Below are 25,000 nucleotides of genomic sequence, written 5' to 3' on the forward strand. Positions count from 1 at the left end.
TCCATATAATACAGTATTTGAAGCATGTAATGGAACATTTAAAAAACGTTTAATAGCTAATGTATGTACTTTTTCTAAATCTTTGTTATCAGAAAGTCCCCAAATTTCGGCACTGTATGTTATCATTGGTTCTATTTGAGTATCAAAAAGTTTCCAAAATATATATGAATCTATCGAGCCTAACTTACGTAAACACCTTAAGATTTCTATAACCCCCTTCTTCCCCTTTCTACAAATTTCTGCTACTGTCCTTGTCAAACTCAGCTTAGTTGTAAAAATCATACCAAGATACTTATAAGCATTAGTTACCTTCACTTCATCAGTTCCATAGTGCCATTTTTCATATCTAGATAAGTAACCACCCTTTCTAAACACAACTACATTTGTTTTCTCAAGATTAACTTTTAAAAATAATCTATCTGCTTCTTGCTTTAATATGTTCAGCTGATTTTGAAGTCCTATGGCCGTGTCAGACAAAAGAATTACATCATCTGCAAATAACATGAGAAACAGTTCAACAGCCCCAGGGATCATTTGAATCCCATGTCTTCCTTTTTTCGTTATCTCTCCTGCCAGTTCATTAATAAAGAACGAAAACATCATAGGGCTCAACAGACATCCTTGTTTTACGCCACGTGGGCAATCAAATACATCTGAATATACACCCTTCTCACGTACACACGCTAAAACTGCATCATATACACCACGCAGTGCCATATAAAGCTTACCATCAACACCAGTTTTACGTAACACATTCCATAAACTATTTCGATTCACAGAGTCGAAGGCCTTCTGAAAATCTACAAAAGCAACATACAATTTTCTATTTTTTAATAAATGTGTTTGTACAATTGCATACAATGTGAAAATGTGGTCAATGGTGCTGTAACCTGATCGAAATCCAGCTTGCTCTTCAATAATCTTTTCTTCTCGTTCAGCCCATTTAGTTAATCTTCTATTTAAAATGTAAGTGTAAACTTTGCTAATGATACTTGTAAGTGCAACTCCACGGTAATTATCTGGAATATTTGGGTCTCCCTTTTTGTGAATAGGTATGATAATCGATTTTGCCCAATCTGTTGGAAAGATTCCATCATTGAAACATCTGTTAAATAAAAGCACCAGAAAATCAACAATATCTGTATTTGCCTGCTTTAACATTTCACTCAATATTTTATCTGGGCCTGCACTTTTACCTGGTTTTAAATTGTTTATGCTATCAATTACTTCTTGCCTGCTAATTGGGTCATTAAAACAAGGTTCTTCAAAATCACCAACCTCCTCTACTACCTCATCTTCTGTTTCAGTATTAGCATTACCTACAAATACACTAGAAAAATGGTCATACCATTGCTGAGCACTAATATTATTATAAACAAATGCCTTTCTATTTACAGATCTTACTGTTGCCCAAAACAGATTTGAATCTTTGATTGATGATTTTAATTTCTGTAACCTTAGCTCCTCAAATTCACGTTTCTTTCTTCTCTTCAAATAAACATATTCCTTCCTTTCCTTTACAAATGTTTCTTTACGTACTCTTTTATTCTCTTCAGTTTTACATCTCTGGAAACTTTTAAGAAGGCCTCTGACCAGTCTTTTCTTCCTCTTACACTCATCATCAAACCAATCATTACATTTCTTCTGTCCTCTACCAACTGTTCGAATCATACATGCAGCTGACAGAGACACAGTGAGAGAGAGAGAGACAGAGAACAAGAGCAGCACCCCAAAGAAACACACAGTGCCCTGATGACATCAAACAGCACACTGAAAGTTATCCTTTTCATCTGATCTTTATAATTTTTTTTTTTTAATGTTCTCTCTCTCTCTCTCTCTCTCTCTCTCTCTATCTATCTATCTATCTATCTCTCACATGCACACACACATACACACACACACACACACACACACACACACACACACACACACAAAAACAAAACAAACATCATCATCATCATTATCATGAATCATTCATACTAAGACTACATCTGATTTGTACTCTCTCTCTCTCACACACACACACACACACACACACACACACACACCATCATCATCATAATGAACTATTTATTGAAAGATTACAACTCAGTTGTACTCTCTCTCTCTCTCTCTCTCTCTCATATGCACACACAATGCCACATCACCATGAACTATTTATTCTGAGATAACGACTGAATTGTCCTCACTCACACACACACATGGAGTGATGGCCTAGAGGTAATGCGTCCGCCTAGGAAGCGAGAGAATCTGAGGGCGCTGGTTCGAATCACGGCTCAGCCGCCAACATTTTCTCCCCCTCCACTAGACCTTGAGTGGTGGTCTGGACGCTAGTCATTCGGATGAGACGATAAACCAAGGTCCCGTGTGCAGCATGCACTTAGCGCATGTAAAAGAACCCACGGCAACAAAAGGGTTGTTCCTGGCAAAATTCTGTAGAAAAATCCACTTCGACAGGAAAAGCAAATAAAACTGCACGCAGGAAAAAATACAAAAAAAATGGGTGGCGCTGTAGTGTAGCGACGTGCTCTCCCTGGGGAGAGCAGCCCGAATTTCACACAGAGAAATCTGTTGTGATAAAAAGGAATACAAAATACAAAAATACAAATACACACACACACACACACACACACACACACACACACATGCTATCAACAAAACCACCCAAACAGACAGAGAAATAAAAATTGCAATTACCCAGTGCACTCCAGAGTAAGAAGCGGCCCCAAGACAGGTTTGCATTGCTAGTGATTCTCCTGAAATGACAACAGACAAGCAATTCTCCTGAAATGATAACAGACAAGCAACAAGGAGAACTGATAACAGACAAGCAATTCCACTGAAATGCTAACAGTACAACTCACACGAGCGATTCTCCTGAAATGACAACAGACAAGAAATTCTCCTGAAATGGTAGCAGGCAGAACAGAGAAGTAATTCTCCTGAAGTGATAACAGACAAGTGATTCTCCTGAAATGATAAGACAGAATACATGAGTAATTCTCCTGAAATGGTAAGAGGCAGAAGAGAGATGTAATTCTCCTGAAGTGATAACAGACAAGTGATTCTCCTGAAATGATAACAGACAGAACAAACAGGCAATTCTCCTGAAATGATAACAGTAATTTTCCTGAAATGACGACAGACAGAATACGTGAGTAATTCTCCTGAAATGACAACAGACAAGCAATTCTCCTGAAATGATAACAGACAAGTAATTCTCCTGAAATGATAATGGATAAATTATTCTCCTGAAATGATAACAGAGCAGACAAGCAATTCTCCTGAAATACAAAACTCTGCTGCCCGACTCATCCTCAGAAAGAAAAGATCTGAGCACATCACTCCTCTTTTGCAACATCTCCACTGGCTCCCTGTCACACAGAATAAAGTACAAGATCAGCACTCTATGTTATAAATGTATTCACAAACCTGCCCCTTCCTATCTCTGCGGCTGCCTTCACCTCTGCACTCCATTCGCTCACTACGGCCGGCTTCGGATCCACTCTGTTTACGCATACCCAGATTCAAACACACGACTGTTGGCCGCCGTTCTTTCTGTCTCTGGACCTTGTATTTGGAATGAACTTCCTCTTTCACTTCATCAGGTCTCTGCACTCAGGTCTTTCAATTCTGGCCTTAAAACCCTCCTCTTCCCAAAACAGCCACCTTCCCCTACCTCTTCCTTGTCTTCAGTTTCTTTAGTTTTAGAGTTATACATGCGTGTGAATGACTGGTGCTAAAGCACTTTGATTTGTCTCTGCACAAGATTCAGCGCTATATAAATACCATTATTATTATTATTATCATAAATGATAACAGACAAATTATTCTCCTGAAATGATAAGACAGAACAGACTGTTGGTAGCGGTCCATAACTTACATGTACTATTTGTAGCAGTCCATACCTTACATGTACTGTATGTAGCAGTTCATTACTTACATGTACTCTTGGTAGTGGTCCACATCTTAATGAAATGTTTGTAGCGGTCCATAACTTACATGTACTGTTTGTAGCGGTCCATATCTTAATGTAATGTTTGTAGCGGTCCACAACTTAATGAAATGTTTGTAGCAGTCCCTAACTTACATGTTCTGTTGGTAGCGGTCCACAACTTAATGTACTGTTTGTAGCGGTCCATAACTAACATGCACTGTTGGTAGCGGTCCATAACTTACATGTACTGTTGGTAGCAGTCCATAACTTGCGTGTACTGTTTGTAGCAGTCCATAACTTACATGTACTGTTGGTAGCTGGCCACAACTTAATGTAATGTTTGTAGCGGTCCATAACTTACATGTACTGTTGGTAGCGGTCCATTACTTACATGTACTGTTGGTAACAGTCCACAACTTAATGTAATGTTTATAGCAGTCCATAACTTACATGCACTGTTGGTAGCGGTCCATAACTTACATGTACTGTTGGTAGCGGTCCATTACTTGCGTGTACTGTTTGTAGCAGTCCATAACTTACATGTACTGTTGATAGCCGTCCATAATTTACATGTACTTTTCGTAGCGGTCCATAACTTACATGTACTGTTTGTAGCGGTCCATAACTTACATGTACTGTTGGTAGCGGTCCATTACTTACATGTACTGTTGGTAGCGGTTCACAACTTAATGTAATGTTTATAGCAGTTCATAACTTACATGTATTGTTTGTAGCAGTCCATAACTTACATATACTGTTGGTAGCGGTCTACAACTTCAATGTAAAGTTGGTAGCAGTCCATAGCTTACATGTACTGTTTGTAGCGGTCCATTACTTACATGTACTGTTTGTAGCAGTCCATAACTTACATATACTGTTGGTAGCGGTCTACAACTTCAATGTAAAATTGGTAGCAGTCCATAACTTACATGTACTGTTGATAGCCGTCCATAATTTACATGTACTTTTCGTAGCGGTCCATAACTTACATGTACTGTTGGTAGCAGTCCATAACTTACATGTACTGTTGGTAGCAGTCCATAACTTACATGTACTGTTGGTAGCGGTCCATAACTTACATGTACTGTTTGTAGCGGTCCATAACTTACATGTACTGTTGGTAGCTGGCCACAACTTAATGTAATGTTTGTAGCGGTCCATAACTTACATGTACTGTTGGTAGCGGTCCATAACTTACATGTACTGTTGGTAGCGGTCCATAACTTACATGTACTGTTGGTAGCGGTCCACAACTTAATGTAATGTTTGTAGCGGTCCATAACTTACATGTACTGTTGGTAGCAGTCCATAACTTACATGTACTGTTTGTAGCGGTCCATAACTTACATGTACTGTTGTAGCGGTCCATAACTTACATGTACTGTTGGTAGCGGTCCACAACTTAATGTAATGTTCGTAGCAGTCCATAACTTACATGTACTGTTGGTAGCGGTCCATTACTAACATATACTGTTGGTAGCGGTTCACAACTTCAATGTAATGTTTGTAGCAGTCCATAGCTTACATGTACTGTTTGTAGCAGGTCCATAACTTACATGTACTGTTGGTAGCGGTCTACAACTTCAATGTAAAGTTGGTAGCAGTCCATAGCTTACATGTACTGTTTGTAGCGGTCCATTACTTACATGTACTGTTTGTAGCAGTCCATAACTTACATGTACTGTTTGTAGCAGTCCATAACTTACATGTACTGTTTGTAGCGGTCCATTATTTACATGTACTGTTTGTAGCGGTCCATAACTTACATGTACTGTTTGTAGCGGTCCATTACTTATGTTTACTGTTGGTAGCAGTCCATAACTTACATGTACTGTGCAGGTTTGTCGAGCAGCTTGCTGCGGGATAGGTGCTGCTCAGACAGACTGTAGACCAGGATGGGGAGGGAGGTGAAGGTGATGTTGTAAAACAGCAGGCAGAACGGGTCGTACAGCGTCTGAGGTCAGATAAACACATACACGCGCACGTGTGCGCACGCACACGTACACACACACATGCACGCACACACGCGCGCGCGCGCGCACACACACACACACACACACACACACACAAGGTGAAGGTTTTGTTGTAAAACAGCAGGCAGAACAGGTTGTGCAGCGTCTGAAGTCAGATACACACACACACACATACGCATGCACACATACACACACACACACACACACACACATACCCCCCCCCACACACACACACACATACATGCACACACACACACACACATACACACACAAACACAGACAATAGTTAGCAGAGATGAATTACACACACACACATACCCACACACACACATGCACACACATACACACACACACACACTAACACACACACACACACACACACACACACACCCATCACCACCACATATACAAATGAAGGTGATGTTGCAAAACAGGAAGCTGAGCAGGCTGTAGAGTCTCAAGTAAGACACCATGCCCAACCATACACCCACATGCATCATGCACATACACTCACTAGCCCACACACATAGATACAGGAACGAGCACAAGCATGCACACACCCAACCCCAGCACACACACACACACACACACACACACACACACACACACACAAGCATGAAGGTGATGTTAATACAGCACCAAAAATAACATGTATGCACATATCATAGTACCGTAAAGTTCGGTCTATTGAGCGCACTGGTATATAAGCCGCACGCACTAAATTTTGGAAAAAATTGAACTTAATACATACATAAGCCACACTTATTTCCAGTACCGGAACACATACTGACACTAAGAAAAGCTGTCGATACTGTAGGTTATGAAATAAACACAAGCGGGAACAACCCAAAGAAAAGCAAAAGAAAATACTGCTAGTGCCACAAAAAAATAAGAAATAAACACAACGAAAATAAGATCTATAATTTATGGATAGTCACATTTATTCAACGTCATCTTGCTCACTGAATCCACTAAAATCTTCATCTTCAGTGTCCGAGTTGAAGAGAACCAGCACAGCTTCCTCCGCCATCTTGTCACTGACTTAGCCTCGCTTTCACTTCATGAAGGTGGAGGTCGCTGCTGGTTTATCGCTTGCACTGTCGTCTGCCAGGTCGATCGCCTTCAATTTGAAGGCTGCATCATAGGCATAACGTCACGTTTTTGGCATGATGAGGGTGTACGCTTGAGCAGAGTAGAACTGAATGCTGATCTGAAGGCTTTAATGTGTGCGGATTTGATTTACAAAACGTGAACAGTTAGCAAACGATCCTGAAGCTCATCCAAAAATTCATGGACAGAAATCATGATTTTGGTGAGTTGAAGGGCAGCTAAGAATAGACGAGAACGTGACACTCCCGGGATCGTTAAAATCCACAAATAAGCCGCATCATTGTGTAAGCCGCAGAGGTTGAAGCTGGGGTAAAAAGTCGCGGCTTAGTAGACCGAACTTTACGGTATTTTCACTAGCATTTTACTGCCAACACACGAACGAGCCAACATTCATGGACAGAAATCATGATTTTGGTGAGTTGAAGGGCAGCTAAGAACAGACGAGAACGTGACACTCCCGGGATCATTAAAATCCGCAAATAAGCCGCATCATTGTATAAGCCGCAGAGGTTGAAGCTGGGGTAAAAAGTCGCGGCTTAGCAGACCGAACTTTACGGTATTCTCATTAGCATTTTACTGCCAACACACGAACGAGCCAACATTCATGGACAGAAATCATGATTTTGGTGAGCTGAAGGGCAGCTAAGAATAGACGAGAACGTGACACTCCCGGGATCGTTAAAATCCGCAAATAAGCCGCATCATTGTATAAGCCGCAGAGGTTGAAGCTGGGGTAAAAAGTCGCGGCTTAGTAGACCGAACTTTACGGTATTTTCACTAGCATTTTACTGCCAACACACGAACGAGCCAACATTCATGGACAGAAATCATGATTTTGGTGAGCTAAAGGGCAGCTAAGAATAGACGAGAACGTGACACTCCTGGGATCGTTAAAATCCGCAAATAAGCCGCATCATTGTGTAAGCCGCAGAGGTTGAAGCTGGGGTAAAAAGTCGCGGCTTATAGACCGAACTTTACGGTATTTTCACTAGCATTTTACTGCCAACACACGAACGAGCCAACATTCATGGACAGAAATCATGATTTTGGTGAGCTAAAGGGCAGCTAAGAATAGACGAGAACGTGACACTCCCGGGATCATTAAAATCCGTAAATAAGCCGCATCATTGTATAAGCCGCAGAGGTTGAAGCTGGGGTAAAAAGTCACGGCTTAGTAGACCGAACTTTACGGTATTTTCACTAGCATTTTACTGGCAACACACGAACGAGCCAAGAGATCAGCAGATCTACACACAACCTATCAAGGAGATCAATACAAAAATGTCCGCCAAGCAGTATTGTACTGTACTGTACTGTACTGTATTGTATTACTCTTTTGTTACAACAGATTTCTCTGTGTGAAATTCCAGCTGCTCTCCCCGGAGAGAGTGTGTTACCACACTGAGAGCGCCACCCTTTTCTTTTGGTGATTTTTTTTTTTCTGCATGCAGTTTTATTTGTTTTCCTGTCGAAGTGGATTTTTTTCTACAGACTTTTGTCAGGGACAACCTTTTTGTTGCTGTGGGTTATTTTATGTGTGCAAAGTGCATGCTGCACACGGAACCTCGGTTTATCATCTCATCTGAATGACTAGCGTCCAGACCACCACTTTAAGGTCTAGTGGTGGGGGAGAAAATACTAGGTGACGATGGGATTCGAACCAGTGCACTCAGATTCTCTCGCTTCCTGAGCGGACGCGTTGCCACCAGGTCGACCCTCCACATACGGATTCGAACTATGAACCCCTCGCTGACTGCTGGGAGCCCGTCACTGAAAGTGCAGGCCTCCAAGGGTGGTGCAGGATTGTTCCAAGGGCGGGTGGAGACGGTGCTTCTCTGGGTCCTCCCCAGCACCTACGGGTGTTTCTCTTTCTTTCTGACTGCCATCACAGAGGGTGCCCCACCTGTTCCACTGGAGCCACAAACTGACTCAGCAGCAGCGCAGGGTCTCCTCGGATGTGTGGCCAAATGGCAACCTAATCCTGACCCCCCTCCCCAGCCCCCCAGCCTCCCCCTCCCCCTGCTCAAAGTCAAAAGTTGCAATGAAAAAAAAATCAAGAGGAGGAGAATCACTATTCTCTCACCTGCTGGGAGAACACAGTGAAGACCTGGTAGAAAATCTGCGGCATGATGAACGCCACATTCTGCAACAGGAAACAAAACAAAACGCCAACAACTGAATCGGTCAGTTCAAGAGAAGGAAGAAGAACGAGATGAGGACTGAGGGACAGACAGACAGAGAGGGCTGAGGGACAGACAGACAGACAGGGCTGAGGGACAGACAGACAGACAGGGCTGAGGGACAGACAGACAGGGCTGAGGGACAGACAGACAGACAGGGCTGAGGGACAGACAGACAGGGCTGAGGGACAGACAGACAGACAGGGCTGAGGGACAGACAGACAGGGCTGAGGGACAGACAGACAGACAGGGCTGAGGGACAGACAGACAGACAGAGCTGAGGGACAGACAGGGCTGAGGGACAGACAGACAGACAGAGCTGAGGGACAGACAGACAGACAGGGCTGAGGGACAGACAGACAGGGCTGAGGGACAGACAGACAGACAGGGCTGAGGGACAGACAGACAGAGCTGAGGGACAGACAGACAGACAGGGCTGAGGGACAGACAGACAGACAGGGCTGAGGGACAGACAGACAGGGCTGAGGGACAGACAGACAGACAGGGCTGAGGGACAGACAGACAGGGCTGAGGGACAGACAGACAGACAGGGCTGAGGGACAGACAGACAGGGCTGAGGGACAGACAGACAGGGCTGAGGGACAGACAGAGAGTAACAGTGAGAACAAGGGGGGAAGGGAATGGGGGGGAGGAATAATAATAATGGATACTTGTATAGCACACTATCTAGAAATCTGCTCTAGGTGCTTTAAAAAATGCTTTTTAACATAAAACATTACATCAATGTTACATACACACACACCAAAATGTGACTTCACACACACAAACACACACACACACACTGCATACATACATTTTAACATACATGTGTATCTAACAGCTACCCTAACACATACGCACACATAGGCAGGCACAAACTTACATAAACACACGCACACACAATACACATTCATATACATGCATGTAGTTATGTACACATACATATGTATACACACATAGTCAAGCACAGCTAACGCAAAGGAAGTGGACCTGCCACAATTGAACTTATTGCTGAGGGAAAAGGTGAGTTCTGAGACGAGATTTAAAAGATGTGAGGGAATCAGAATGACGGAGGTTATCAGGGAGCTTGTTCCATGTCTTTGGCGACTGAAAACAAAATGATCTGTGTCCATAGGTCTTACTTCTGACGTGAGGTATCCTGAGAAGTTGAGTATCAGAGGAAGAACGGAGCTGGCGAGACGGGGTATAGATATGGAGGAGTTCGGAAAGATACTTGGGGCCTTTCTGTTGACTGCAGAAAAGGTCAGAGTGGACAGCTTATAGTCTATTCAATCAGAAACAGGCAACCAGTGGAGAGACTGAAGGAGAGGAGAAACATGGTCAAATTTAGAAGGGAAGAGAGAGAGTGGAGGTGTGAAAAGAAAGGTTCAGTTTCGGCACAGGAAGGTGGAACCGAATCCTCTCCTTCTGCCGTTTTAACTTGTATTTTGTATTTGGTTTTGTATTTCTTTTTTTTTGTCACAACAGATTTTCTCTGTGTGAAATTCGGGCTGCTCTCCCCAGGGAGGACGCATCGCTACACTACAGCGCCACCCTTCTTTTTTTTTTTTTTTTTTTTGCATGCGTGCAGTTTTATTTGTTTTTCCTATCAAAGTGGATTTTTCTACACAATTTTGCCAGGAACAACCCTTTTGTTGCCGTGGGTTCTTTTATGCGCGCTAAGTACATGCTGCACACGGGACCTCAGTTTATCGTCTAAAGTCCGATGCTTTAACCACTCGGCTATTGCGCCTGTCAGCTCTTGTCTCAATTCAGAATCTAACCATGCAAAAGTGACGGTCAGCGAGGAAAGCGAACAACAGACAAAAGAGAGAAAGGAACAGAGACAAAGGTGATGATTATATCCAGCACACACGTTACCTTGTAGAAGAAATACTGCACTAGAATTGAAAGACGGTGGTAGTAGAAGTGGCCATGAAGGAGCAACGCTCGCGACAGAAAGCGGAACTTTCCGAAGGCGTAGTCACTGCTCTGTACCGCTTGCCTCCCTTCTTTTCCCATAATTCCTGCAAAACAGAGAATACCCACTATGTATCTAACCTTCCCATTATGAGAGAACTGGGGATTTCTATGCACAGCTCTTGACGCAGTGAATGTGAATTCACTGCCCTTAAAGCCATAAAAGGCTTTGAGACCTTTGACCTTCGACAACAAACCTTAAGTCTAAATAGCCACAGTTAATTTCAAGTTATTATGTATTTATAAAAATGAATTTTTAAAAATACAAAAAAAAAACTAGTTGCAATTGCTGTACACATGATGACTGTAAACTGCAAGTTTTATGATTTAAAAAGAAAACAAAACAAAAAAACAAAAAAACATATTGCCTCCCTTTACACAGCAACTGCAAGCAGCAAGTATTTGGGTTTCTTTTTTTCTGAAGTTGCTATCACCGATTGTAAAACCATTGCATATTCAAAGTATTCAAGACAGTTCTTTTAGAGTTTCTGTCACCTTCATAAATATATATTTTGGACAGTTTTTGAAAGTTACTAACACCCTATAACCATAACAAGTTTCAAGTAGTATTTTTGGAGAATTTTGTTAAAGTAACTGCCACCCAGTAACCAGATATTCTGGAACATTTTAAGTTGTTGTAACCAACAGAAGGTACACAGGTAATTGCCAACCAGGTGCTATAGAATATTTTAAGTTGTTGTAACTGACAGAAGGTACAGAGATAATTACCAACCAGGTGATACGGAATATTTTAAGTTGTTGTAACAGACAGAAAGCACAGAGGTAATTACCAACCAACCAGGTGTTAAGGATTATCTTAAGTTGTTGTAACAGACAGAAGGTACAGAGATGATTACCAACCAGGTGTTATGAATTATTTTAAGTTGTTGTAACAGACAGAAGGTACAGAGATAATTACCAGCCAGGTGTTAGGGATTATTTTAAGTTGCTGTAACAGACAGAAGGTACAGAGGTAATTACCAACCAGGTGTTAGGGATTATCTTAAGTTGTTGTAACCAACAGAATGTACAGAGATAATTACCAACCAGGTGATATAGAATATTTTAAGTTGTTGAAACAGACAGAAGGTACAGAGATAATTACCAACCAGGTGTTAGGGATTATTTTAAGTTGCTGTAACAGACAGAAGGTACAGAGGTAATTACCAACCAGGTGTTAGGGATTATCTTAAGTTGTTGTAACCAACAGAAGGTACAGAGATAATTACCAACCAGGTGATATGGAATATTTTAAGTTGTTGTAACCGACAGAAGGTACAGAGGTAATTACCAACCAGGTGTTAGGGATTATCTTAAGTTGTTGTAACCAACAGAAGGTACAGAGATAATTACCAACCAGGTGATATGGAATATTTTAAGTTGTTGTAACAGACAGAAGGTACAGAGGTAATTACCAACCAGGTGTTAGGGATTATTTTAAGTTGCTGTAACAGACAGAAGGTACAGAGGTAATTACCAACCAGGTGTCAGGGATTATCTTCAGTTGTTATAACCAACAGAAGGTACAGAGATAATTACCAACCAAGTGATATGGAATATTTTAAGTTGTTGAAACAGACAGAAGGTACAGAGATAATTGCCAACCAGGTGTTATGGAATATTCTAAGTTGTTGTAACAGACAGAAGGTACAGAGATAATTACCAACCAGGTGTTATGGAATATTTTAAGTTGTTGTAACCAACAGAAGGTACAGAGGTAATTACCAACCAGGTGTTAGGGATTATTCTAAGTTGTTATAACCGACAGAAGTTACAGAGATAATTACCAACCAGGTGTTATGGAATATTTTAAGTTGTTGTAACAGACAGAAGGTACAGAGATAATTGCCAACCAGGTGTTATGGAATATTCTAAGTTGTTGTAACAGACAGAAGGTACAGAGATAATTACCAACCAGGTGTTATGGAATATTTTAAGTTGTTGTAACCAACAGAAGGTACAGAGGTAATTACCAACCAGGTGTTAGGGATTATTCTAAGTTGTTATAACCGACAGAAGTTACAGAGATAATTACCAACCAGGTGTTAGGGATTATCTTAAGTTGCTGTAACCGACAGAAGGTACAGAGGTAATTACCAACCAGGTGTTAGGGATTATTTTAAGTTGCTGTAACAGACAGAAGGTACAGAGGTAATTACCAACCAGGTGTTAGGGATTATCTTAAGTTGTTGTAACCAACAGAAGGTACAGAGATAATTACCAACCAGGTGTTAGGGATTATCTTAAGTTGTTGTAACCAACAGAAGGTACAGAGATAATTACCAACCAGGTGATATGGAATATTTTAAGTTGTTGTAACAGACAGAAAGCACAGAGGTAATTACCAACCAACCAGGTGTTAAGGATTATCTTAAGTTGCTGTAACCGACAGAAGGTACAGAGGTAATTACCAACCAGGTGTTAGGGATTATTTTATGTTGTTGTAACCAACAGAAGGTACAGAGGTAATTACCAACCAGGTGTTAGGGATTATTTTAAGCTGTTGTATCTGACAGAAGGTACAGAGGTATGGATTTATTTTAAGTTGTTGTAACCGACAGAAAGCACAGAGGTAGTTACCAACCAGGTGATATGGAAATATTTTACAGTTGCTGTAATTGACAGAAGGTACAGAGGTAATTACCAAGTCCAATGTGGGCTTCCTGTATCATGCTGACGTCATTGGCGCCGTCCCCGATGGCAGCCGTCACTGGGTGCTGCTTGGAATGCTTCACTAATCTGACCACCTGTAACAGTTCATCAACTGTATTACTTACCTGTAAATGTTGTTCATCAACTGTATTACTTACCTGTAAATGTTGTTCATCAACTGTATTACTTACCTGTAAATGTTGTTCATCAACTGTATTACTTACCTGTAAATGTTGTTCATCAACTGTATTACTTACTTTGTGGACAGAAAATTATAAATTTGCATATTCTTTCATGTGTTCAGTTAAAAGAGTTTACTCCTATACCTTCCCAAAACTCAATTACGAAAATATTTAACTCTTCGTCATTAACTTACACATTTTTTTTTTTTTGTTAGTTTATCAAAAATGTCCAATAGCTGATTACCTGTAAGTATTCTAACATTTGACTCTTACCTGTTTTTGCACAGTTGGTTGATTTTATGGTTCTTTTTCTCGTTCGTCAGATGGACGATTTTGTGGTTAATCAATTGGTTTCCTTAGTTTGTTTCCATTCCCCAAATTTGCCTTCTCCAATCCACATTTCCATTTCTTGTCACATTTGTAATTGTTAACAGTACGAACACGTTCACATACGCGTAAACACATACTCTGCACATGTCCTTTTTTTTCTTTTTTTTTCTTTTTTGTTGTTGTTGTCTAAAATCACTTTAATGAACAGACATTGAATTAATGACCAACACACACACACACACAAACACACACACACAAACACTCAAACACAAATATTTACACACACACTCAAACAAACAGCCAAACACACACACACAAACAAACACAAACACAAAACCCTCACAAACATACATACACACACACACACATACACACACACCCTCCCACCCACTCCACACACACACACACCCTCCTAACCACCACACACACACACACACAAACAAACACAAACACATACACACACACAAACACAAAACCCTCAAAAACAAACATACATGCACACACAACCACCCCTACCCTGTCCCACCCCCTCCACACACACACACACAGAGGCTGACCCACCTCCGCTTTCTGTAGGGGCGACATCCGACAGCACAGCACGGCCACACAGCTGTAACACAGCCCCAACAGCAGCGCCCGGCATTCCTTGGTGGCCAGAGCAAAGCCCAGCGACTGGCCGTCAATCACCAGAACATGCTCCGCCTCTCCCTCCGACAGCGTCGTCCTGGAGTCACACACACACACACACACACACACACACACACACAGGGAGGATCTTATTCTTCTTCTTCGTTGGTGGGCTGCAACTCTTATGTTCACTCGTGTGTGCACGAGTGGGCTTTTACGTGTGTGACCGTTTTTGTTTTTTTTTACCCCGCCATGTAGGCAGCCATACTCCTTTTTGGGGGGTGTGCATGCTGGGTATGTTCTTGTTTCCATGACCCAGTCAATGCTGACAGGATCTTTAACACGCATATTTGATCTTCTGCTTGCGTATGCACATGAAGGGGATTCAGGCACTAAGCAGGTCTGCACATATGTTGACCTGGGAGATCGTAAAAATCTCCACCCTTCACCCACCAGGTGCCGTCACCGTGATTCGAACCCGGGACCCTCAGATTGAAAGTCCAACGCTTTAACCACTCGGCTACTGCGCCCGTCACACAGGGAGATAACTGCTGGTTTAACTCTTCTCTCCAATGTGTGAAAGTCGTGTTTGTCCATCAGAGAAGGTAACTGCTGTCCCAACTATCTGGGCTAGTATTTGATCGTAGTTGAGAGTGTCTTGCCCAAGTTACATCCCCACTCTCTCAGTCTTTAGGACAGTCGGCGTTTTGGGATGGTCCTCAGACGGGCACAATAGCCGAGTGGTTAAAGCATTGGACTGTCAATCTGAGGGTCCCGCGTTCAAATCACGGTGACGGCGCCTGGTGGGTAAAGGGTGGAGATTTTTACGATCTCCCAGGTCAACATATGTGCAGACCTGCTAGTGCCTGAACCCCTCTTCGTGTGTATATGCAAGCAGAAGATCAAATACGCACGTTAAAGATCCTGTAATCCATGTCAGCATCCGGTGGGTTATGGAAACAAGAACATACCCAGCATGCACATCCCCGAAAATGGGAGTATGGCTGCCTACATGGTGGGGTAAAAACGGTCATACATGTAAAAGCCCACTCATGTGCATACGAGTGAACGCAGAAGAAGAAGAGGGATGGTCCTCAAAGGCCAGCTAGCCCCCCAAAGGCTGCAGCACTAACAGCCAGTGCAGTCTTGCTTCCTAACTTGAGAGTCACGGCCCTTCACAAAAGACTTGAGCTGTAAATTCTTCTTCTTCTTCTTCTGCATTCGTGGGCTGCAACTCCCACGTTCACTCGTATATACGCGAGTGGGCTTTAACGTGTATGACCGTTTTTATCCCGCCATGTAGGCAGCCATACTCCGTTTTCGGGAATGTGCATGCTGGGTATGTTCTTGTTTCCATAACCCACCGGACGCTGACATGGATTACAGGATCTTTAACGTGCGTATCTGATCTTCTGCTTGCGTATACACATGAAGGACGCTGACATGGATTACAGGATCTTTAACGTGCGTATCTGATCTTCTGCTTGCGTATACACACGAAGGGGGTTCAGGCACTGGCAGGTCTGCACATATGTTGACCTGGGAGATCGTAAAAATCTCCACCCTTTACCCACCAGGCGCCGTTACCATGATTTGAACCCGGGACCCTCAGATTGAAAGTCCAATGCTTTAACCATTCGGCTATTGCGCCCGTCGAGCTGTAAATGAATTCCCACAGCAGCGGAGAAACCATTGATTGTACGGCTCTCACTTCGCAGTTGGCCCCATTGCAGTGGGGGAACAACTGGTCACACACAGCTCTGATTTTCCTGTTGGCACCAGCTGTTAGCTTACATCAGTTCAGGGACATCAGCCATGCGCTGGGATAACTACTGGTTTTAGCAGAGTCTCTTCACAAGGGAGACAACAGATGGGCTAGTATCAGTATCAGTATCGGTATCAGTAGCTCAAGGAGGCGTCACTGCGTTCGGTCAGATCTATGTACGCTACACCACCACATCTGCCAAGCAGATGCCTGACCAGCAGCGTAACCCAACGTGCTTAGTCAGGCCTTGAGAAAAAATAAATAAATTTTAAAATAAATAAATAAAATAAAATAAAATAACGAAACAAAAAAATTTTTTTTTTTTAAATATATATATATATATATATATATATATATATATAAAGAATATTTTAAAAAAATTAATAATAGATAAATACATAAAAATTCTACTACTACTACTAATAATAATAATATATATTATGTGCATAATTGGGGGAGGGGGGAGGGGTTGCATGTCTGTGTGTTCGTGCTTGTTCATGCATGGTGTATTTGATGCATGAATGTTTATGTTTGTAATGATTTTTTTTTTTTTTTTTTTTTTTTTTTTTTTTTTTTGTAAATGCACACACACACAAAGCCACTGCACACACACACACACACACACACACACACACACACACACACACACACACATAAATACACACAGACAAATACACACATCACACACACACACAGACACACACACACACACACCCCCCACATACCCACCACACACCACACACACACACACACACACACACACACACACACACACACACACACACACACACACACCACGCACACACACACACCACACAAATAAACACACGCACACTGACTTACCTTCTTTGAAGGGAGGTCATTTTCTCTTGGCACTGCTGGGAACTGGTCATGGCGGTCACATAAAGCTCGCTCATCCCCTTGTGAAAATGACCCGTGGAGTAACTGATGTTCACTGCCGTCTCCTGTTTGTCTCCCGTCAAGACCCACACCTGAAAATATCCCACACGCCCCAGTTCAAAATAAACATTTTTTTACATTCTCATCCCCTACACTGTCTCAAACAAGCTCAACATATAAATGTCACAGAACTGGAGACATTTCTCACACCCTCAACATAAATGTCACAGAACTGTACAACATTTCTCACACCCTCAACATAAATGTCACAGAACTGTAGAACATTTCTCACACCCTCAACATAAATGTCACAGAACTGTACAACATTTCTCACACCCTCAACATAAATGTCACAGAACTGGAGACAATTCTCACACCCTCAGCATAAATGTCACAGAACTGGGGACAATTCTCACACCCTCAACATAAATGTCACAGAACTGGAGACATTTCTCACACCCTCAACATAAATGTCACAGAACTGGGGACAATTCTCACACCCTTAATGTCAATGTCACAGAACTGGAGACATTTCTCACTCCCTCAACATAAATGTCACAGAACTGTACAACATTTCTCACACCCTCAACATAAATGTCACAGAACTGTACAACATTTCTCACACCCTCAACATAAATGTCACAGAACTGTACAACATTTCTCACACCCTCAACATAAATGTCACAGAACTGTACAACATTTCTCACACCCTCAACATAAATGTCACAGAACTGGGGACAATTCTCACACCCTTAATGTCAATGTCACAGAACTGGAGACATTTCTCACACCCTCAACATAAATGTCACAGAACTGGAGACATTTCTCACACCCTCAACATAAATGTCACAGAACTGGAGACAATTCTGAAATTCTCAACATAAATGTCACAAAACTGGAGACATTTCTCACACCCTCAACATAAAAAAAAGGGGGGGGGGGGTCCTGGGGGGGGAGGGTGGGGCGGGGCGTGGTGGTGGGAACAGTATTGGACAGAGGGTGTGTGTGCGCGTGTGTGTGCATGTGTGTGTGTGGTGGGGAAAAGATACAGAGCACTGGAAAAAATAAAACATTGAAAGGGGAGACATAGGCATATAGAAGGAAACGCTAACATCAAACAACTGTAACAACTATAACAAATGTCCAATTGGACTATGCAGCAAACCTTCTGCAATAGCAGATAACATCTTGAAACTGTCAAAAATACATTCACAAGAATTTTCCGAGAAGTTTGGTAAAAACGATTTCAGACTCTGACATTCAAAGAGTATGTGTCTGCTAGAAATAGATTCTCCACATATGCATTTAACGTCTCTGCTGAACTCTGTTATAAAAGCGTTCGGCTTTATCCTGTTTGATAATGTTTGACAGTCGTGTACCCTCATATAAACAGCCAACCACATGGTCCACGCTGGCTACACTTAGCCAAGCCTGGCAAGGTTTCTGACGTGACTTGTTGAAAGAGAGCGGTACACACAAACACTCGCACACGCCAGTCTCTGGACCTTGCAATTGGAATGAACTTCCTCTTTCGCTTCACCAAGTCTCCACACTCAGCTCTTTCAAGTCTGGCCTTAAAACCCACCTCTTCCCAAAACAGCCTCCTTTCCCTGCCTCTTCCTTGTCTTCAGTTTCTACAGTTTTAGAGTTATGTATGCGTGTGAATGACTGGTGCGAAAGCGCTTTGATTTGTCTCTGCACAAGATTCAGCGCTATATAAATACCATTATTATTATTATTATTAAAATAAGAGTTAACCAACATTGTTATCAGCACCAGTCTTACCAGCGTCATCCTGAAAGAAATGAAGCCGCCGTTTTCTTTCCCCTGTTTCCAAAGCAGGAAAACAATGGCAGAGAACTGTGAAATGTGTGGATAGAAGCCCTGCAATTGTAACTGTGTGGTGGTAGAAAGACAAAAAAAACCCACACACCTTAATGCCAGCGTGGCGGAGTGCAACGATGGTCTCCGGCACCTGTTCGCCCAGTTTGTCCTCCACACCAGTCACGCCCAGCAGGGTCAGGTCTCTCTCCACCTGTGTGTATGCTTCCTCCACCTGACACACCACACACCCCTTCAACATCACGTCAGCATTGATTTCTTCTTCTTCTTCTTCTGCATTTGTCGGCTGCAACTCCCACGTTCATTTGTATGTACACGAGTGGGCTTTTACATGTATGACCGTTTTTTTACCCCCACCATATAGGCAGCCATACTCCGTTTTCGGGGGTGTGCATGCTGGGTATGTTCTCGTTTCCATAACCCACAGAGCGCTGACATGGATTACAGGATCGTTAATGTGCGTATTTGATCTTCTGCTTGCATATACACAGGCACCAGCAGGTCTGCATATAAGTTGACCTGGGAGATCGGGAAAAATCTCCACCCTTTACCCACCAGGCGACGTTACCGAGATTTGAACCCGGGACCCTCAGATTGAAAGTCCAACAGTTTAACCCACTCGGGTATTGCGCCCATCATCAGTGTTGACAATGATAATTATTACAACAATTGACGGGCGCAACAGCCAAGTGATTAAAGCGTTGGACTGTCAATCTGAGGGTCCCGGGTTCGTATCACGGTGACGGCGCCTGGTGGGTGAAGGGTGGAGATTTTTCCGATCTCCCAGGTCAACATATGTGCAGACCTGCTAGTGCCTGAACCCCCTTCGTGTGTATACGCACGCAGAAGATCAAATACGCACGTTAAAGATCCTGTAATCCATGTCAGCGTTCGGTGGGTTATGGAAACAAGAACATACCCAGCATGCACACCCCCGAAAACAGAGTATGGCTGCCTGCACGGCGGAGTAAAAAAAACGGTCATATACATAAAAGCCCACTCGTGTGCATACGAGCGAACGTGGGAGTTGCAGCCCACGAACGCAGAAGAAGAAAAAGATGATAACAATGAGGAGGAGGAGAAGGACATCAGACAATGAAAATAAAATGATGATATTAATGAAACGAGACAAAAGGAAATTTTCGTCCTAAAATTACGTTTAAGTAACATACTTACCGTGACCCAACTAGTGCAGACTCTGGCAGGGGTCTGACATTCCTGTCCTGTGCAAACTACTATCTGCCTATGCGGAGAAAATGAAACTACGGCCCATAACCTCCCGGAAGTAGGTAACCTCCCCTTTGTCCCACTGGCTAGCGCCCTCTTTTGACGTCTTTATTTCACAAGGGTAGTGGAGTAAGCACAGCCACTTTTTTTACATCCAACCCTCAGGGGCAAAAAAGAAAATGAGTGATATGGATACTTATATAGTGCCTATCCTTGGTCGGAGACCAAGCTCTATTAACGCGGAGCTCTATAACGCGGAGTTATTTGCTTTGCACAACAGGCTGCCAACCTGCGCAGAGCCAGACACAGGAAGGATCTTATTCTTCTTCTTCGTTCATGGGCTGCAATTCCCACATTCACTCGCGTGTACACGAGTGGCTTTTACGTGTATGACCGTTTTTACCCCCCTACTTAAGCAGCCATATTCCGTTTTCAAGGGTGGGCATGCTGGGTACATTCTTGTTTCTATAACCCACCAAACACTGACATGGATTACAGGATCTTTAACGAGCGTATTTGATTTTCTGCTTGCATATACACATGAAGGGGGTTCAGGCATTGAGCAAGTCTGCACATATGTTGACCCGGGAGATCGGGAAAAATCTCCACCCTTTACCCACCAGGCGCCGTTACCAAGATTCAAACTCGGGGCCCTGAGATTGAAAGTCCAACGCTTTAACCACTCGGCTACTGCGCCCGTCCAAATTTATATATCTATCTATTGAGGCATCTTGATATAGCGCATATTCTTGAAGCTCTATGCTACAAGTCCAGTATACACGTCCAAGGCAGTCTATGTCCACCCTACCTTTTGTTCTCTGTCCTGTAAAGACGTCTTGGCTTCCATGAGCAACGCATTCACTTGTTCGTACTGCTCTGGCGTCAACTTTCTGTGTGCTATCGCAAGTGTCCGTAGGCCCAACTGAAACAGGTTTCGCAGGTCGAGAATGGTCACGTAGTTCGTGATTTTGTTTGAAAACATCAACAACAACAATAATAATAACAATGGTAATAATAATAATAATAATAATAATAATAATAATATCAATCACAACATTTTTTTTTCGTAGGTCAAGAATGTTCAAGTAGTTTCCTGATTTTGTTGATAATATCAACAACAATAATAATAACAATAGTAATGATAATTATAATATCAATCACAATCATCATCATCATCATCATCAAAATAATTATAACCCGACTCGTCCTCAGAAAGAAAAGATCTGAGCACATCACTCCTCTTTTGCAACATCTCCACTGGCTCCCTGTCTCACACCGAATAAAGTACAAGATCAGCACTCTATGTTATAAATGTATTCACAAAACTGCCCCTTCCTATCTCTGTGGCTGTCTTAACCTCTGCACTCCATCTCGCTCACTACGATCGGCTTCGGATCCACTCTGTTTATGCATACCCAGATTCAAACACTCGACTGTTGGCCGCCGTTCTTTCTCTGTCTCTGGACCTTGCGATTGGAATAAACTTCCTCTTTCGCTCTGTCAAGTCTCCACTCGCAGCTCTTTCAAGTCTGGCCTTAAAACCCACCTCTTCCCAAAACAGCCCCCCTTGCCTGCCCTTCCTTGTCTTTAGTTTCTACAGTTTTAGAGTTATGCATGCGTGTGAATGACTGGTGCAAAAGCACTTTGATTTGTCTCTGCACAAGATTCAGCGCTATATAAATACCATTATTATTATTATTATTAATCATAATCATAGGGATTATATGGTCAGGCTCCTGGGGTTCTTGGTTTGTTTTGTTTTTTTTGTTTTTTTCTGATACGCTGCAGATTGCTTTGGTTCTTTTTTTTTTTCTTTTTTTTTTTTTTTTTGCTGCCCCATCATCTGCGCCGTTTCAGTGGCATTACTCCCACGCTGCTCATTTAGATTCCCCCATACACAGCCACACCCGGGTTCGTCCGTCACAGTTCCAGCATCGGCAGTCCACAGGGAACCATCGATGTTAGATCGCCCAGAGGCCACACACCAGAGGAGACCCTGCACTGCTGCTGAGTCACTTCGGTGGTGTTCAGTGGTGCCTGTTCTGTTTTAACGTACTTAGGACACCACCTGCTAAGCCCCCTACAAGATTCAGCACTATATAAATACCATTATTATTATTATTAATCATAATCATAGGGATTATACGGTCAGGCATCTGCTCCTGGAGTTTTGGGGGTTTTTTTGTTTTGTTTTTTTTCTGAAACGCTGCAGCTCACTTTGGTTCTTAGTGCTGCAGCCTTGGGGGCTAGTTGGCCTTTAGGAACCATCCCCAACGCCAGCTTCCTAAAGCCCTCTTGGCTGGAGAGAGTGGAGATGTAACATGGGCAAGACACTCACTACTATGATCAAATTCTAGCCCAAATAGTTGGGACAGCAGTTGCCTCCTCTGCTGTTCTGATGGTCATAGTGGGCCATGACTGACTTTCATACAAATACTGCAGACACAGCGTGATGTATTTGTATTTGTATTTCCTTTTATCACAACAGATTTCTCTGTGTGAAATTCGGGCTGCTCTCCCCAGGGAAAGTGCGTCGTTACACTACAGCGCCACCCCCTTTTTTTTTTCTTTTTTTTTTGCCTGCGCGCAGTTTTATTTGTTTTTCCTATCAAAGTGGATTTTTCTACAGAGTTTTGCCAGGAACAACCCTTTTGTTGCTGTGTGTTCTTTTAGGTGCGCTACGTGCATGCTGCACACGGGACCTCGGTTTATCATCTCATCCGAATGACTAGCATCCAGACCACCACTCAAGGTCAAGTGGAGGGGGAGAAAATATCAGCGGCTGAGCTGTGATTCAAACCAGCGCACTCAGATTCTCTCGCTTCCTAGGCGGAAGCATTACCTAGAGGTAACGTGTCTGCCTAGGAAACGACAGAATCTGAGCATGCTGGTTCAAATCACGGCCGATATTTTCTCCCCCTCCACTAGACCTTGAGTGGTGGTCTGGACACTAGTCATTCGGATGAGATGATAAACCGAGGTCCTGTGTGCAGCATGCACCTAGCGCACATAAAAGAACCCATGGCAACAAAAGGGTTGTCCCTGGGAAAATTCTGCAGAAAAATCCACTTCAATAGGAAAGCATAAAAAAAAAAAAGTGGGCACGAATAAATACAAAAAAAAAAGGGGTGACATTCTCAGTGTAGTGACGCACTCTCCCTGGGGGAGAGCAGCCCAAATTTCACACAGACAAAATCCGTTGTGACAAAAAAAAAGAGCGATACAATACACTACAAATACGATACACACTGTGACAAAGACTCACCACAATTTTCCCCTTGTATCAATTCCTTGTTACGGTTCTGCGGTCTGACAATCAAAAAAAATTTCCACTTTTGACTTCCACAGACAGACTCACCACGGCTAACTGGTCCACTTGTGCCCTCGCTGTCTGGATGGCATCAGAGTCTGCGGCCGAGATCTTGTCGAATACGCTCACCTCTGCTCCTTTGCACAGCAAGTACACCTCCCCTGTCACAGAGCAACACAGCAGGTGGCTGCCAGTTAGCCTGGTGGTGGGGGGGCGGGGGGGTGGGGGAGGGGAGATCTGATCAGATGACAACGCCAGTCAGCCTGGTGGTGGGGGGCCGGGGGTGCGGGGGGGTTGGGGGAGGGGGAGTCTGATCAGATGACAACGCCAGTCAGCCTGGTGGTGGGGGGGGAGGGGGGTGGGGGCATGGGGGAGGGCGGGTCTGATCAGATGACAACACCTCTCTGTGTTATTCTTTTTTTTTATTGTCTTTACCTTTTTTTTTTGTAGTAACAAACCCTGACAGAAAATAATCATGTGTTCGCGAAATTTTTGGCCAAGCAGAGCAAACCGATTGGCCTAGTTTGCATCAGTTTGACGGGTGCAATAGCCGAGTGGTTAAAGCGTTGGACTGTCAATCTGAGGGTCCCGGGCTCGAATCACGGTGACGGCACCTGGTGGGTAAAGGGTGGAGATTTTTACGATCTCCCAGGTCAACATATGTGCAGACCTGCTAGTGCCTGAACCCCCTTCGTGTGTATATGCAAGCAGAAGATCAAATACGCACGTTAAAGATCCTGTAACCCATGTCAGTGTTCGGTGGGTTATGGAAACAAGAACACACCCAGCATGCACACCCCCCGAAAACGGAGTATGGCTGCCTACATGGCGGGGTAAAAACGGTCATACACGTAAAAGCCCACTCGTGTGCATACGAGTGAACGCAGAAGAAGAAGAAGAAGAAGCATCAGTTTGACATGGTACAGTACATGACACCAAACACGTGTTATACTCGCTTAGAATGCAAAGCAACAACACACCACCA

General features: G+C 43.0%; 1 protein-coding gene across 1 annotated transcript in view; it reads right to left on the reverse strand.

The window, feature by feature from the left end:
- Window positions 1-25,000, reverse strand: part of LOC143275380 (phospholipid-transporting ATPase IF-like) — an 87,064-nt gene that overhangs the window by 20,819 nt on the left and 41,245 nt on the right. The window contains exons 15-24 of the mRNA XM_076579447.1: window positions 24,064-24,176; window positions 21,514-21,627; window positions 19,570-19,692; window positions 17,580-17,728; window positions 14,906-15,068; window positions 13,825-13,927; window positions 11,082-11,227; window positions 9,104-9,163; window positions 5,764-5,891; window positions 2,698-2,756 (exon numbers count right to left, since the gene is read on the reverse strand). Of these exons, the coding sequence (XP_076435562.1) occupies window positions 2,698-2,756; window positions 5,764-5,891; window positions 9,104-9,163; window positions 11,082-11,227; window positions 13,825-13,927; window positions 14,906-15,068; window positions 17,580-17,728; window positions 19,570-19,692; window positions 21,514-21,627; window positions 24,064-24,176 (1,158 nt within the window). The remainder of the gene's footprint in view (window positions 1-2,697; window positions 2,757-5,763; window positions 5,892-9,103; window positions 9,164-11,081; window positions 11,228-13,824; window positions 13,928-14,905; window positions 15,069-17,579; window positions 17,729-19,569; window positions 19,693-21,513; window positions 21,628-24,063; window positions 24,177-25,000) is intronic.

The sequence above is a fragment of the Babylonia areolata genome, chromosome 30 (genome assembly GCF_041734735.1).
Source record: "Babylonia areolata isolate BAREFJ2019XMU chromosome 30, ASM4173473v1, whole genome shotgun sequence".
In the NCBI taxonomy this organism is placed as follows: Eukaryota; Metazoa; Mollusca; class Gastropoda; order Neogastropoda; family Buccinidae; genus Babylonia; species Babylonia areolata.